This window comes from Physella acuta, unplaced genomic scaffold, assembly GCF_028476545.2.
Source record: "Physella acuta isolate Inbredline_101_S28 unplaced genomic scaffold, ASM2847654v3 ptg000582l, whole genome shotgun sequence".
NCBI classification, from domain to species: domain Eukaryota; kingdom Metazoa; phylum Mollusca; class Gastropoda; family Physidae; genus Physella; species Physella acuta.
Window position 1 is genome coordinate 447,369 of NW_026732101.1, and position 17,375 is coordinate 464,743.

The window sequence follows — 17,375 nt, forward strand, 5'->3', positions numbered from 1 at the left end:
CTGAACAAATAGACTACATACAACACCAGTACACTGAAAACATTTAGACCAACTGAACAAATAGACTACAACAGCAGTACACTGAAAACTTTTAGACCAACTGAACAAATAGACTACAACACCAGTACATTGAAAACATTTAGACCAACTGAACAAATAGACTACAACACCAGTACATTGAAAACATTTAGACCAACTGAACAAATAGACTACATACAACACCAGTACACTGAAAACATTTAGACCAACTGAACAAATAGACTACAACACCAGTACACTGAAAACATTTAGACCAACTGAACAAATAGACTACAACACCAGTACATTGAAAACATTTAGACCAACTGAACAAATAGACTACAACACCAGTACATTGAAAACATTTAGACCAACTGAACAAATAGACTACAACACCAGTACATTGTAAACACTTAGACAAAGAAAAAACCAAGAGATAAAAATGGCATACTTTAATAATATGACAAACATATTCATGTTATGTTGACAAAATCTGAGCTAGCTAACTTCACATTAGGGAGAGGGCAACAGTTCAGCTGGTATTCTATAACAGACATAGGCAGTCTCACACTTTTATATTTGACACAATCAGATACAGTTGGTGGCACAATCATATATAGCTATTGACACAATCAGATATAGCTATTGACACAATCAGATATAGCTGGTGGCACAATATAGCTATTGACACACTCAGATATAGCTGGTGGCACAATATAGCTATTGACACAATCAGACATAGCTATTGACACAATGAGACATTGGCAAAAGCTCATATAGTTATTAGACACAGCTATTGGCATAGCCATTATCAGTCTTCCCAATGGCACAAAACCTTCATACAAACAAACCTTTGAGTGACGCTAGAGTTATAAGATAGTTTAACCAAGCATGAAATGAATGTTAAACCAACAACACTAACATATGTACTTTCACTAGCCAGGGGGGGGGTTAAATGAATGGAAGATCAAATGGAAAAAAACATTTTTGTACATAAACATGTCATGATGACATGAATGTTGGCATTTGTTTCTCTGACATCTGTCATTTAGTATCACCACTGAGCCTGCCAGTGTCAGATGTCAACAACAGCTAGTGTCAGTGACAACAGTGTCAGTGCAGGTTTGGCAGGTTAGATGTCAGCTACGTGTATGTCACTATGTCGGGGGGGGGGGGGGGCTGCTGGTACCTGAGGGAACATTCAAAATAACAAAAGCACAAGGCAAGACCAAAAGATACATCACCATCTTCATGGATTAGGCCACACTCATAGAACATGCATTTAAATTAAAGCGAAGATCTGAAAACAACACAGAACTCCACAGAACTAGTTTTTCACAAGCAGCTTGATAACATCCTGTTGGTGGCTGACTTCTCTGGAAGAATGGATAGGCTGACTGGATGGATGACTGGATAGGATGACCGGGTGACAGACCGGGTGATTGCTTAGTTTCTTGGTTTATTCAGGTCAGGTATGGTCCAGTATCTACCTACAAGGTCGCGGTGACACGGGAGGTCGCACCCTCTTCATCCCCAGCTGGCAGAGAAGAGCGGATTAGGGTTAGCAAAACATGCAATTGGTTAAGGTTAGGACTAGCAAAACATGCAATTGGTTAAGGTTAGGACTAGGAACAGGTTAAGTTTAAGGCTTGGACAAAATTCTAGGATAAAGTTTCAAGATCTGCAAATCTAAAAACATTTCTAGACCAGCACAAACTAGCACTAACTAGCACTAACTGTTCCAGTGGTCTAAATGGTTAATATTGTGCACACTTCTACTAGAGTTTAGGATTAGGGTTAGTAACATTAAACCCAATCTAATATATTACATGGTTTAGTAACTCAAACCTCACCTAATTATAGATCTAAAAATAAATAAATCAAGCACTCTACTTGGTTAACAATTGAAGAGCCCAGTGCTAAAAGTACTTAAGTCACATTTTTGTGAAAATCAAACCAAGCATTGATCATTATTCCTCTAGTTTAATTTTATCTTATAAACAAATAGTGATACTGAAGAATTTATTTAATTTGCTCTTCCAAACAAACAAATAATATAAAAACATAATGTTTCATAGTAAATTTTAATCTTTGAACTCATTTTTCTCAAAATGTTGTTTTTGTGACTTAAGTACTTTTAGCACTAAGGTCTTCAATTAGAAACTAGAGTAATTAATTAATTAATTACTGTATTAACAATTAAATAAAATGTAAATAACAGATTAACAAATTTCTAGTTGTCGAGTGGTTCTCAAACTAGTGTCATATAGAGTCATCTGAGAACCCCCGCACAGTACAGTGCTCTACCAACAATCAAACAATCCCAACATATTTTGTAATGGAAGAAAAAAAGTAACAAAAGTAATATAGAAAATCTCAAACATCATATTCAAACGTTTTCAACATGTCAGAAAGCTCAAAGGTTAGTAACAAGCTGAGACCACTGGTAGGGTAGGACAACAATCTCATTGTTATGGGGGGGGAGAACAAAAGGTCATGTGACATACCCTCTTCTAATGCACATCATCATTTATAAGCATTATAGCTGTCACTTACAAGATAACACCAGTCTGACCCTAACAGACCAATCCACTACAATCCACCAGTCTGACCCTAACAGCCCAATCCACTACAATCCACCAGTCTAACCCTAACAGCCCAATCCACTACAATCCACCAGTCTAACCCTAACAGCCCAATCCACTACAATCCACCAGTCTGACCCTAACAGCCCAATCCACTACAATCCACCAGTCTGCCAATCCACCACAATCCACCAGTCTAACCCTAACAGCCCAATCCACTACAATCCACCAGTCTGACCCTAACAGCCCAATCCACTACAATCCACCAGTCTAACCCTAACAACCCAATCCACTACAATCCACCAGTCTGACCCTAACAGCCCAATCCACTACAATCCACCAGTCTAACCCTAACAACCCAATCCACTACAATCCACCAGTCTGCCAATCCACCACAATCCACCAGTCTAACCCTAACAACACAATCCACCACACCAACACAAGGCCTACATTTTCCAGAACACAAATTGGTACTCACAGAGTAAAAACCAATTAAAATCACAAATTTAATCGTGGCTAAATCCCACCCATCAAAGTGGGTTTTTAAAACTGAGACAGTCAACAAACAGCAGATTTGTGTGGACAGACTGATGAAATATTGCACACATCTATTAGCCTCGTTAGTGCAGCCTACCTAAATTTTAATTACTGGATGTTAAAATAATGAACTAAATATTAAAGCATAAACAAAATTAATACTCATTTTTACATTAAAGCTGAACTCGTTAAAAAAATCTAACATAGATTAATGTTTAAAAATTATCAATAACTGATTATAATTATTTAATCTGCAAACAGCTGATCAGAATAAATTACTATCAAATTCTATTTCTGCTGATGAAAGTTGTAATTTTTTGTAAAAAAAAAACAACTTTTTTTCAATTTTTAAACAACAACTGAAAAAGTGTCAAAGAAAATCTTCCACAAAGCATGAACAAATGTTTGAACGGAGTCGATGATGACGCTCTGGTTTAAGTGCTGGCTTCTGGCAACTTTACGGCCCAGGCCACTTAGCACCGAACATCCAACACAGCACCCGATAGCCCACTTAGCACCCAACTACCTGCTTAGCACCAACCATCCCAATGAGCACCAAACAGTCTGTGCTGTGCCAGGTACAAGAGAAAGGTTGCCAGATTTGAGCATAAACCAAACCATTTCCTCGGCCAACAAAGCAAGGGAAAGCTAATCAGTCTCTACAATAATACATTCAGTCCTTGAACTGCTCATGGCGGCCGAGCTGTAGTGTTCCTCCATCAGCATCACCACGCGCATCTGTTTCTTGTACTCCGGCGGCACCTGCAACCATTGGCAAAATTTTATTTCAAGCACCAAAACTTTTAGCCAGGCTTGTGCACGGCATGCTGGAATTAAGGAAAGGTCAAGCTGACCTACCTGGAACATGGTGCCGTGTCCAGGTATGATGTAATCTGCCGTACTCAAGATGTGGATGACCTACCTGGAACATGGTGCCGTGGCCAGGTATGATGTAATCTGCTGTACTCAAGATGTGGATGACCTACCTGGAACATGGTGCCGTGGCCAGGTATGATGTAATCTGCTGTACTCAAGATGTGGATGACCTACCTGGAACATGGTGCCGTGGCCAGGTATGATGTAATCTGCTGTACTCAAGATGTGGATGACCTACCTGGAACATGGTGCCGTGGCCAGGTATGATGTAATCTGCTGTACTCAAGATGTGGATGACCTACCTGGAACATGGTGCCGTGGCCAGGTATGATGTAATCTGCTGTACTCAAGATGTGGATGACCTACCTGGAACATGGTGCCGTGGCCAGGTATGATGTAATCTGCTGTACTCAAGATGTGGATGACCTACCTGGAACATGGTGCCGTGGCCAGGTATGATGTAATCTGCTGTACTCAAGATGTGGATGACCTACCTGGAACATGGTGCCGTGGCCAGGTATGATGTAATCTGCTGTACTCAAGATGTGGATGACCTACCTGGAACATGGTGCCGTGGCCAGGTATGATGTAATCTGCTGTACTCAAGATGTGGATGACCTACCTGGAACATGGTGCCGTGGCCAGGTATGATGTAATCTGCTGTACTCAAGATGTGGATGACCTACCTGGAACATGGTGCCGTGGCCAGGTATGATGTAATCTGCTGTACTCAAGATGTGGATGACCTACCTGGAACATGGTGCCGTGGCCAGGTATGATGTAATCTGCTGTACTCAAGATGTGGATGCGACTCTGTTCCTGCAGGTGGGGGCGCTCACTGTTCTCCTGCCACAGGCCGGGGCAGTCCAGGTCAGCCTCACATTCAAACAGGTCTCCTGCAACACAGGACATCAACAATACCACATCAACTTCACAGTATTGACTTCAAGTGTCTTAAAACTTTATTTACTTTTTACTCTGTTTATCTTCAAACTAAATTATGGTTTATAAAACTTATGGTGATGGTTAAAAGATAAACCTAGTACTAAAAAAGAACTATTGAAAGACGAACCGACAACAGCAACGACTCCTAGGTTTGTGTGCTTGACCAACACAGACACATCGCTGCCAGTGTGGCCTGGTGTTGGCCAGATTTCTACATCATTGTCAATTTCATAAGGAATTCCCTGGAACAAGGTTTCATTTCAAGTTTCAAATCAACCAAATCAAACCTTAATTTTAAAAACTGTCAACTAAATCATCACTGTTGCCTAATTAATCACTGTTGCCTAATTAATCACTGTTGCCTAATTAATCACTGTTTAAGACCACCAGATAACTAAAAATATTTGTGCCATCGCTAATCCAAGAACAAACTACAAGGCGGAAGTTGTTTGAATTTTTAGAGTTTTCTCTCCTAAAAGGTTTGCTGTCCCCTGCTATCAAGCCTCATCTGCGAGGGGTTTGAACAAGGGACTTTTTCGCTAAGAAACTATGAGCTTTACTGACCCAACCATGCCAAATCCATTTAAGTCTAATGATTAAAACACTGTTCAATGCAAATAAAAAAACAACAGCAGGGAATAGTGCAACAACTACACTAGAACACAACAAAGTGCGACTACTTCTAGTACCTATTTAAACTCATGCAGCAAATACTGGTCCCTACACTAGCACAAAGTGAAACTACTTCTAGTACCTCTTTAAACTCATGCAGCAAGTACTGGTCCCTCTTGTAGATATCATAGCCCACACACTGCACAGCTTGAGGGAAGAGACTGAGGTTGCCAACGTGGTCAGAGTGACCGTGTGTACAAATGACATAATGGATGTCATCAGGTTTTAGAGATTGTGAGGTTAGGCCTGAAATCACAACAAACATGCAAAGTGTTAGTCTAACACAGCAGCACAAACATAACCATGTATTCCAACAATGTTCCAACAATGTTACAACAATGTTCCAACAATGTTCCAACAATGTTCCAACAATACTCCAACAATGTTCCAACAATGTTCCAACAATGTTCCAACAATGTTCCAACAATGTTCCAACAATGTTCCAACAATGTTCCAACAATGTTCCAACAATGTTCCAACAATGTTCCAACAATGTTCCAACAATGTTCCAACAATGTTCCAACAAACTAAAACATTTGATGCAACATTCATTTTTCCACCTCCGGCTGTAGACTCAAGCAGTCCAACATAGTGTTTGTATAAATTAGTTTCAGCCAATCAAGTTCAACTGCCACTATATTGTGTTACACTAGGGTAAGCAAGTCATGGCATCTACTTGTAACAACACCAACCAGCTGTCTGTTAGTGTCTAGCACACCAAACAACACCAACCAGCTGTCTGTTAGTGTCTAGCACACCAAGCAACACCAAACAGCTGTCTGTTAGTGTCTAGCACACCAGGCTACACCAAACAGCTGTCTGTTAGTGTCTAGCACATCAAACAGCTGTCTGTTAGTGTCTAGCACATCAAACAGCTGTCTGTTAGTGTCTAGCACATCAAACAGCTGTCTGTTAGTGTCTAGCACATCAAACAGCTGTCTGTTAGTGTCTAGCACACCAACCAGCTGTCTGTTAGTGTCTAGCACACCAACCAGCTGTCTGTTAGTGTCTAGCACACCAGGCATAAGCAGAAACCTAACCTCTCTGAACCCATGTAGATGGTACGTGTCCCCTTTACAAACATCGCCAGCCACAAGCTGTACGGCTGACGTAAACAGGTTCAAGTTGCCCGTCTGAGCCATTTTACCACTTGTACAGATCACGTAATGAATCATATCAGGGCTCAACCCTCGGTCAGTCAGGGCTAGTTAAAGGGTCAGATAATGTGTTAGGTTTACTGTGTCTTGGTTAGGTCAATGGTCAGTCAAAGGGTCAGCCAGGGCTAGTAAAAGGGTCAGATAATGTGTTAGGTTTACTGTGTCTTGGTTAGGTCAAGGGTCAGTCAAAGGGTCAGCCAGGGCTAGTTAAAGGGTCAGATAATGTGTTAGATTTACTGTGTCTTGGTTAGGTCAAGGGTCAGTCAAAGGGTCAGTCAGGGCTAGTTAAAGGGTCAGATAATGTGCTAGGTTTACTGTGTCTTGGTTAGGTCAAGGGTCAGTCAAAGGGTCACATATTGAGCTAGGTTTACTGCGTCTTGGTTAGGTCAAGGGTCAGTCAAAGGGTCAGATAATGAGCAAGGTTTACTGTATCTTGGTTAGGTCAAGGGTCAGTCAAAGGGTCAGCCAGGGCTAGTTAAAGGGTCAGATAATGTGCTAGGTTTACTGTGTCTTGGTTAGGTCAAGGGTCAGTCAAAGGGTCACATATTGAGCTAGGTTTACTGCGTCTTGGTTAGGTCAAGGGTCAGTCAAAGGGTCAGATAATGAGCTAGGTTTACTGTATCTTGGTTAGGTCAAGGGTCAGTCAAAGGGTCAGATAATGAGCTAGGTTTACTGTATCTTGGTTAGGTCAAGGGTCAGATAATGAGCTAGGTAATTACTGTGTCTTGGTTAGGTCAAGGGTCAGTCAAAGGGTCAAATAATGAGCTAGGTTTACTGTGTCTTGGTTAGGTCAAGGGTCAGTCAAAGGGTCAGTCAGGGCTAGTTAAAGGGTCAGATAATGTGCTAGGTTTACTGTGTCTTGGTTAGGTCAAGGGTCAGTCAAAGGGTCAGATAATGAGCTAGGTTTACTGTATCTTGGTTAGGTCAAGGGTCAGTCAAAGGGTCAGATAATGAGCTAGGTTTACTGTATCTTGGTTAGGTCAAGGGTCAGATAATGAGCTAGGTAATTACTGTGTCTTGGTTAGGTCAAGGGTCAGTCAAAGGGTCAGTCAGTGCTAGTTAAAGGGTCAGATAATGTGCTAGGTTTACTGTGTCTAGGTTAGGTCAAGGGTCAGTCAAAGGGTCACATATTGAGCTAGGTTTACTGCGTCTTGGTTAGGTCAAGGGTCAGTCAAAGGGTCAGATAATGAGCTAGGTTTACTGCGTCTTGGTTAGGTCAAGGGTCAGTCAAAGGGTCAGATAATGAGCTAGGTTTACTGTATCTTGGTTAGGTCAAGGGTCAGTCAAAGGGTCAGATAATGAGCTAGGTTTACTGTATCTTGGTTAGGTCAAGGGTCAGATAATGAGCTAGGTAATTACTGTGTCTTGGTTAGGTCAAGGGTCAGTCAAAGGGTCAAATAATGAGCTAGGTTTACTGTGTCTTGGTTAGGTCAAGGGTCAGTCAAAGGGTCAGTCAGGGCTAGTTAAAGGGTCAGATAATGTGCTAGGTTTACTGTGTCTTGGTTAGGTCAAGGGTCAGTCAAAGGGTCAGATAATGAGCTAGGTTTACTGTATCTTGGTTAGGTCAAGGGTCAGTCAAAGGGTCAGATAATGAGCTAGGTTTACTGTATCTTGGTTAGGTCAAGGGTCAGATAATGAGCTAGGTAATTACTGTGTCTTGGTTAGGTCAAGGGTCAGTCAAAGGGTCAGTCAGTGCTAGTTAAAGGGTCAGATAATGTGCTAGGTTTACTGTGTCTAGGTTAGGTCAAGGGTCAGTCAAAGGGTCACATATTGAGCTAGGTTTACTGCGTCTTGGTTAGGTCAAGGGTCAGTCAAAGGGTCAGATAATGAGCTAGGTTTACTGTATCTTGGTTAGGTCAAGGGTCAGTCAAAGGGTCAGATAATGAGCTAGGTTTACTGTATCTTGGTTAGGTCAAGGGTCAGATAATGAGCTAGGTAATTACTGTGTCTTGGTTAGGTCAAGGGTCAGTCAAAGGGTCAAATAATGAGCTAGGTTTACTGTGTCTTGGTTAGGTCAAGGGTCAGTCAAAGGGTCAGCCAGGGCTAGTACAAGGGTCAGATAATGTGTTAGGTTTACTGTGTCTTGGTTAGGTCAAGGGTCAGTCAAAGGGTCAGTCAGGGCTAGTTAAAGGGTCAGATAATGTGCTAGGTTTACTGTGTCTTGGTTAGGTCAAGGGTCAGTCAAAGGGTCACATATTGAGCTAGGTTTACTGCGTCTTGGTTAGGTCAAGGGTCAGTCAAAGGGTCAGATAATGAGCTAGGTTTACTGTATCTTGGTTAGGTCAAGGGTCAGTCAAAGGGTCAGATAATGAGCTAGGTTTACTGTATCTTGGTTAGGTCAAGGGTCAGATAATGAGCTAGGTAATTACTGTGTCTTGGTTAGGTCAAGGGTCAGTCAAAGGGTCAAATAATGAGCTAGGTTTACTGTGTCTTGGTTAGGTCAAGGGTCAGTCAAAGGGTCAAATAATGAGCTAGGTTTACTGTGTCTTGGTTAGGTCAAGGGTCAGTCAAAGGGTCAAATAATGAGCTAGGTTTACTGTGTCTTGGTTAGGTCAAGGGTCAATCAAAGGGTCAGTCAGTGCTAGTAAAAGGGTCAGATAATGAGCTAGGTTTACTGTGTCTTGGTTAGGTCAAGGGTCAGTCAAAGCCTATTGGTTAAACCAAGCTGTAAACTTAAACACTACCTTTGTTAAACCAAGCTGTAAACTCTAACACTACCTTTGTTAAACCAAGCTGTAAACTTTAACACTACCTTTGCTAAGAGAGAACATTTTTAGCTCATCTTTAAACAAAACAACCTAATTATAATAAAAGGTTTGACAAAGTTTCTTACTTAGCAGTATGTGAAAGGACAAGGCATATCCCAGTGGAGCAAGACATTAGGACAAGGTGGAGATGGATAGCCAAAGGTTGAAGAAACTGGCGACAAGACAGTATCACCAGACAAGGCATATATCATGAAATCCACAACAAGGATCAAGAAAAAGATGGAAACCCATAGAGAAATTGAAAAAGACATGAAAGATTATTGGCAAGAGTTGAAAAGAAATATAAATAATCAGCTAACAGACAGAATATCATTGATTATGATTTACATGTTCTCAAACTGAATTAGAAACCCTCAGAAATAAAGTACAAGAAGTTAGTTAGAGTATAATGTTTCTATCCCATGGATTGAAGAAGTTACCTGTAAGTATAATGTCCTTATCCCATGGATTGCCTGTATCCACTATGATGTTGTACTTTGGCCCTTTCAACAATGTGATGCTGCCACATGCTCTCAGAGTACCTGAGTGGAATCAATTTAAAGATTATAAAATTCTTCTGTGGCTTGCTCATACTGAGTGGAATCAATGTGTAATTTAAAGATTATAAAATTCTTCTGTGGCTTGCTCATACTGAGTGCAATCAATGTGTAATTTAAAGATTATAAAATCCGTCTGTGGCTTGCTCATACTGAGTGGAATCAATGTGCAATTTAAAGATTATAAAATTCTTCTGTGGCTTGCTCATACTGAGTGGAATCAATGTGTAATTTAAAGATTATAAAATTCTTCTGTGGCTTGCTCATACTGAGTGGAATCAATGTGTAATTTAAAGATTATAAAATTCTTCTGTGGCTTGCTCATACTGAGTGGAATCAATGTGCAATTTAAAGATTATAAAATTCTTCTGTGGCTTGCTCATTAGCTAATTAATTGTTAAGCCTAAGGTAGATATGGCTTCCATAATTTTTTTTACTTTGAGAGTACTATACTAAATACTTTAATAAAAATGATGGTGGAATGTCAATGTTAGTTAGAAAAATTGTCATTATGTTTGTACCATCGGATTTTGGGAAAGAGCGGGGGGGGGGGGGGGGGGGGTTGAGACTACTGTGTGTCAACCCCACAGAGTGGACTACCATGTGGCAACCCCACAGAGTGGACTACCATGTGTCAACCCCACAGAGTGGACTACCATGTGGCAACCCCACAGAGTGGACTACCATGTGTCAACCCCACAGAGTGGACTACCATGTGTCAACCCCACAGAGTGGACTACCATGTGGCAACCCCACAGAGTGGACTACCATGTGGCAACCCCACAGAGTGGACTACCGTGTGGCAACCCCACAGAGTGGACTACCGTGTGGCAACCCCACAGAGTGGACTACCATGTGGCAACCCCACAGAGTGGACTACCATGTGGCAACCCCACAGAGTGGACTACCATGTGGCAACCCCACAGAGTGGACTACCATGTGGCAACCCCACAGAGTGGACTACCATGTGGCAACCCCACAGAGTGGACTACCATGTGGCAACCCCACAGAGTGGACTACCATGTGGCAACCCCACAGAGTGGACTACCATGTGGCAACCCCACAGAGTGGACTACCATGTGGCAACCCCACAGAGTGGACTACCATGTGGCAACCCCACAGAGTGGACTACCATGTGGCAACCCCACAGAGTGGACTACCATGTGGCAACCCCACAGAGTGGACTACCATGTGGCAACCCCACAGAGTGGACTACCATGTGGCAACCCCACAGAGTGGACTACCATGTGACAAACCCACAGAGTGGACTACCATGTGGCAACCCCACAGAGTGGACTACCATGTGGCAACCCCACAGAGTGGACTACCATGTGGCAACCCCACAGACGGAACACTCACCCTGGGACTCTGGAATGTTATAGCCTTCTTTCAACACGATGACATCATACATTGCTAATCTTTTTCTTTCACTACCAGCAGATGTGGTAACTAAACAATGCTCAAAGATTCTGGCACCTCAGCAACACTGTTCTATGGACAAGTAAATCACAGATTGTTTGCTGTAAAGAAAATAGTATAAAATCCATGTAGATATCTTAGCCTACCTACTCAGTGCAGTAGTCATGAATTAGAAATGAGCTACATATAACTGAGTGAGTATGCCTTATTGACATTACTTAAGCGAATAAGTTTCAAACAGCTCAGCTGTTAGTAGTTAATGGATTGACAAGGATTAGGTCCTCTGTTACAATTAGTAGATGATAGATAATTAACACCCTAATTAATAATTTGCTGACTTTGGCGTTACTTAGGATTATAGTATTAAAATCAGTTAGTTAGACATGTGACGTGGCCTAGATGTTCATAACGAAAGCGTGTAGGCACGGAGAGATTGGGTGTGAGAGTGGCCTCCCCTAACAAGTGTGTGAACTCGAGTGTGTAAGCAGTGTGTGGTATCGTCAACTTAGGGTAGCATGTAGTCAGTGTTTTTGGTCTGAATGTTCACTGTTTCTCTGTTGTACTTGAAAGATTATATTTTATTGTGATAAACGAACGTTGGACTCTGTTTTTAATTGTGTTATGGCTAGTACCAACAGAAAGACGTCAACTGGGCATAACAAGTGAGGGCTTAAGTCCGGGATTTGAACACAACAAGAGTCGAAGTTTTTACCCCTAGACAAAAAGGAAAATGTCGAGTATCAACAGCAGCGTCACAACCGACTAGAAATTTTCTAGTATTAACGGCATCGTTACAGCCGACTAAAAAACATCTAGTATTAACGGCATCGTAACAGCCGACTGGAAAGTGTCTAGTATCAACGGCAGCGTCACAACCGACTGGAAAATTTCTAGTATCAACGGCAGTGTCACAACGGACGGGAAAATTTCTAGTATTAACGGCATCGTTACAGTCGACTAGATAATATCTAGTATTAACGGCAGTGTTACAGCCGACTAGAAAATGTCTCGTATCAACGGCAGCGTTACAGCCGACTAGAAAATATCTAGTATTAACGGCAGCAGTCATCGCCGACCGGAAAAGACTTAGTATCAACAGCCACAAAACTTGTGAACAGTGCTGCAGACATCATGGCCATAAATAATGAAGTTAAAAATACAGTGGTAAAGCTAGGAGAGAAGTTGAGAGAACTTGCTAGCTACAAAGTTGACTACATTAGCATATCAAGTAAGTTATCAAATTTTAGAGCTACAATATTAGCATCTCAGTCCTTGAGCACATCAGAAGCAAATCATGGCGCCGCCACTAACATGAAAGCTCTAGCTACTGTCCCACTTGTAGAAGACTTAGTCAACCAGACACGCAATCTAGGCAACAAGTTAGCAGAGTGGAGAACTAGGTCAAGGGCAGCTGAGCAGAAGGTAACTTTAATCCAGTATCAAGTTCATAGTCTTTTCAAAGATACTAATGAGACTTTAATCATAGTTAAAGACTGTGATGTCAAGATAGCAGGATCGAAACAAAAATGTTTGGACTCCAGAGCCAGAGCTGAGCAGAAGAGCCAGAGCCAACATCAGTGCCAGAGCCAGAGCCAGTGCCAGAGCCAGAGCCAGAGTCAAAGCAAGAGCCAGAGCCCGTGCCAGAGCCCGTGCCAGAGCCAAAACAAGAGCCAGAGCCAAAACCAGAGCCAGAGCCAAAACCAGAGCCAGAGCCAAAGCCAGAGCCGGAGCCAAAACCAGAGCCAAAGCCAGAGCGAGATCCAGATCGACATCCAGAGCCAGAATACTGTACCAAAATTAGAGTGGTGTACGAACTTGTATTATATGAATAGCTTCTAGTTTTCATTGTCATCATTGACTAGATTTATTTCAATATATCTCACTTCATAAAACGAAAGGAAAGTAACATTGTTCTGATGTCTTGTGATTCAATTCAAATGCTTTATTAATGACAAATGTTTTTTAAAAACCTTGTTGACTTATAGACTAGACGTATAAAGCTATAAGTAGTTAATTCATGCGTACGTCCAACATTTTACCCGCCATCATTTATTTATAGGGAGATTTAAAGCATGTAAAAGGTCAGATAAATATTGTATTAAATTTTTTTTACTGTACATGTTAAGTAGTTGAGCAGGATAGACCTTAGAAATGCTGTTTAATTTAAGGAAAAATAAGAAACCTCTTTTTTTAGGGGGGAGGTGTGACGTGGCCTAGATGTTCATAACGAAAGCGTGTAGGCACGGAGAGATTGGGTGTGAGAGTGGCCTCCCCTAACAAGTGTGTGAACTCGAGTGTGTAAGCAGTGTGTGGTATCGTCAACTTAGGGTAGCATGTAGTCAGTGTTTTTGGTCTGAATGTTCACTGTTTCTCTGTTGTACTTGAAAGATTATATTTTATTGTGATAAACGAACGTTGGACTCTGTTTTTAATTGTGTTATGGCTAGTTCCCAACAGAAAGACGTCAACTGACCATAACAGACATTACAATAATATTGTAAAATGAAAATGTTAGTTTTTTTTAAAAAAAGTTAACATTTGGTAATTTTATGATTTTAGTGTTGGTTATTATCCGGTATGGTTTAGTTGTAAAAAAATGTTAAATAAAAAGTAAAACAATGGCGTCAAGTCTGTCCACTGTCACACCATTCAGGGATACACCATAAGTACTGTAAATCATAATTTATTTTGTGCTTTCTTTTTTTAATACAGAGTTTTGAAAAATTTGGAAAGATTTATTTAGCTGCATGTTGAATAATGCTTTGGTAATCATTATTTATTGATAATTATTCTAGTGTTTTAGCTAATCATTATCATTGTTCAAGTAATTTCTACTAATACTATGCTATTTATAATTTTTTACCAACTGTTGCAAATATTCTGCAAGTTTTTACTTCTGTGTTTCTTAAACGTAAAAAAAAAACATTAATTAATAGGCCTACTACATTTCACATTTTCATTTTGATTTAGAAAATAAATGTACTAATAGACCTGACTAATTGTTGTTGATTTTCTGCACTTTTTTTCTGTTTCTTAAAACATTAAGTAGTACACTTGACTTTATATTTCATCAATCAAGTAAAATAAGTTTTACAGTAATTAATTAAGGATTACAAAACTCAACAAAAATGTCAGGTTAATTTCCCACCCTATTTGGCCATTTGGGAGATTACACTACATCTGTATTTTGTGCCTTTACCTAAAACTGATGCACCATGAGATTGGAACTTTCTGACCCCCCCCCCCCTTAAATGAAGTCACACCTCAGCCTACAACCCCCCCTCAAAATTGCAGTTGTATTTTTCTTAAAACATTGATATTTTTCCAAAATCTTGTCTGAACTCTGTCAACATAGAGTACTTTAATCAATTCCCATTAGCCTACAATTTCTTAAAATGCGAAATAATGATTAGAACTAGTTTTCTAACATTGATTTTTTATAATGCAAGAGTGTGATGTCACACCATCTAACCCCCCCCCCCCTCCGGATCATCACACCTTCACAAAATTACGAACCCCCCTGGCCCCTCCCCCCCCCCCTCCCAGAATGTGGCGTCATTTATGGACGACCCCAAAGGCTTTGATCTAGATCTGTTCATCTTCTAACTACTTGTTAGATCTAGAGATCTAGAATCTAGATCTAGTAGACAGAAGTGTAGGCTTACACTAGAGTTGACTAGAGAGAGATTCTAGTGACGTGAGTGAGTCAGTAGACAAGGGGGAGTGGACAAGTGCTAGATTTCTAGATTTAGATCCATTTGTTCACTCTAGTATTCTAGATCTAGATCTAGATTTCTAGCTTTGGCCGAATTTTCCACGCAAAACTTTAAACATAATAAATAAACTAAGAAGAAAGATTTTCACATTTTCTTTTGTGATTTTGTTGTTTACAATGAATTTTTACCGGCCAGGCTACACTACAGACTCCAGAGTACAGTTACTTGACTTACAGTTACACACTACAGTTGCGTGTAGTACTGACTAACTGCAAAAATTTCGTCAAAGGATTGTGTCTACATTTAAGACAGGTAAAGTTACAGAAAACATTGCATTTTATATCTAGATCTAGATTCTAGATCTATATCTACTTAGTAAGTAGTACTTACTGTAAGAATTCAACACTCGCCTCGACAGCGTTTCGTTTCTAACATTTCTGGAATTTTTTTCAGTCGTCCTTAACCTAGGCCAACCAATTTATGAGTAGTTTCCCCTGTTTGCCTAACTCCGCGTTTACATTTTCGACATGTAGGCTATTTTTGTCTATAGATAGGTCTAGATGTCTAGAAACAAAATTCTTGTAGTTTAGATTATACATGTTCCGTGGGGAAAAATATTTCAGATATCGTTAACTTGTTGCGAGGTTTTTTTCTAGACATGTATAGTGTACATATTGCTGGTGTAAACGCGGTTTAAAACAATACTAAAATGCCAAAATTACCGGCGAAACCAAACATGCCTATCTTCTAGTCTAGATCTATTATATAGCAGAGAGGTTATAATGTTGTTTTAATTCAAATGGATCATCCATGAATAACATCGCGCTATCTAAGCTTATTTTCATCGCCCCCCCCCCCCCTCATTAAGAAACAACTATCAGAACTCACGCCTTAGATCTCGATCTATTTTTTTTTTTAAATCGATTCTTAAAATATATTATTAAATTAAGTTAAGGAGGTTCAAAATCGGTAAAAATAAGCATAGTATTTATCAGTGGCGTAGCGAGGTCGGGTGTCACCCTGTGCGGCACTTAATGGTGTCAACCCCCAGAGCCGTAGCGACCCTTCCCGGGGACAAACTGTCAATTTTCGATTTGCATCACCCCCCCCCCCCCCAAACTTTCGATTTGCACCTCTTAAAAGACTATTTACCACTCGAATTAATGACTTAATTAAGTGGAATTATAATTTTTCTCTATATATATATTTAGCTATTTTTTGCCTTGGTGTCACCCCCTAAATGGTGTCACCCGGTGCGGTCCGCACTCCCCGCCCCCCCCCCCTTTTTTTCATGATCATAAATATTTAAATTAAACGTGTCCAACAAATTCTAAAATGTCATGTAACTCCTCTTATCATCTCACGCACATAGAGTCTAGATCTAAATCTATAAACATTGGAATAAAGATGAATCATTTTAGTGGGGTTCCCTTTTGAGAACTTTTTGAGTAACAAACGCATATCTAAATCTTAATAATACTACTAAAAGTCAAGTTTGTTTACATGTTTGAATATTTATTTGTTTGTTTGTTTGATTGTCCGATCGAGTATTGTGATATGTTCGACTCTATCTGGAGAGCTGTAAAATAGTATGTAGGTAGAGAATAATTTTTTTAATGCAGACAGACTGTTAATCACAAATTTATTTAAAGACGTTAATTAATTTATTGATTTATTCATACGTAGAGTAACCCATTTTTTTAAAAATGTTAAAACATTGACTAAACTTTGTGGGAATAGTGACGTCACAGGTTTTTGTTTACTCTTTAGTACAATAAAATGGCGGTGTCTATCGAAGAAAATTGTGTTCCCATTCAAAAGTTTAACGCGTTCTAAATCTAATTTTCTGTCGGTCATAACTTTAACAATACGTCCGTTTGCTGTATTTATTACGTTCCAACACTTATATCAATTTTCAACTGTCTTTTTCATTTAGTTTTACGATAAAATTCTCTAGATCTAAAATCTGTCCAAGAAAGTTATTTATAGATCTAGATCTAGAATCTAGGACAATCTAGGTCAAATCAAAGATTTATTAGTTATAAATACAATAAAAAAAACGAGACTTAAGCAAACCAGTCGTAGATCTAGAATATAGATAATTCTATCTAGATTTAGATAATAATGAGTTTCTATATACTAAATT

At 40.0% G+C, this 17,375-nt stretch overlaps 1 protein-coding gene across 1 annotated transcript; it reads right to left on the reverse strand.

The window, feature by feature from the left end:
• Window positions 1-455: 455 nt before the first annotated feature.
• LOC131947103 (metallo-beta-lactamase domain-containing protein 1) lies at window positions 456-15,722 on the reverse strand. Its single transcript, XM_059308194.1, has 8 exons — window positions 15,620-15,722; window positions 11,454-11,614; window positions 9,978-10,079; window positions 5,716-5,879; window positions 5,089-5,203; window positions 4,767-4,912; window positions 3,812-3,902; window positions 456-1,555 (listed from the first exon to the last, which is right to left on the reverse strand). The coding sequence occupies exons 2-8, from the start codon at window positions 11,503-11,505 to the stop codon at window positions 1,509-1,511; spliced, it is 717 nt and encodes a 238-aa protein (XP_059164177.1). The 5' UTR covers window positions 11,506-11,614; window positions 15,620-15,722; the 3' UTR covers window positions 456-1,508.
• Window positions 15,723-17,375: the final 1,653 nt, after the last annotated feature.

Bases quoted from the DNA above. Each gene is read 5' to 3' on its own strand.
- LOC131947103 (XM_059308194.1), bottom strand. From the start codon at position 11,505: ATGTATGATGTCATCGTGTTGAAAGAAGGCTATAACATTCCAGAGTCC. The intron at 5,204-5,715 runs GTACTAGAAGTA...ACCTTGTTCCAG, and splicing joins TGCTGCATGAGTTTAAAGAG to GGAATTCCTTATGAAATTGA. The intron at 1,556-3,811 runs GTATTATTGTAG...CTTCTCTGCCAG, and splicing joins GAGCAGTTCAAGGACTGAAT to CTGGGGATGAAGAGGGTGCG.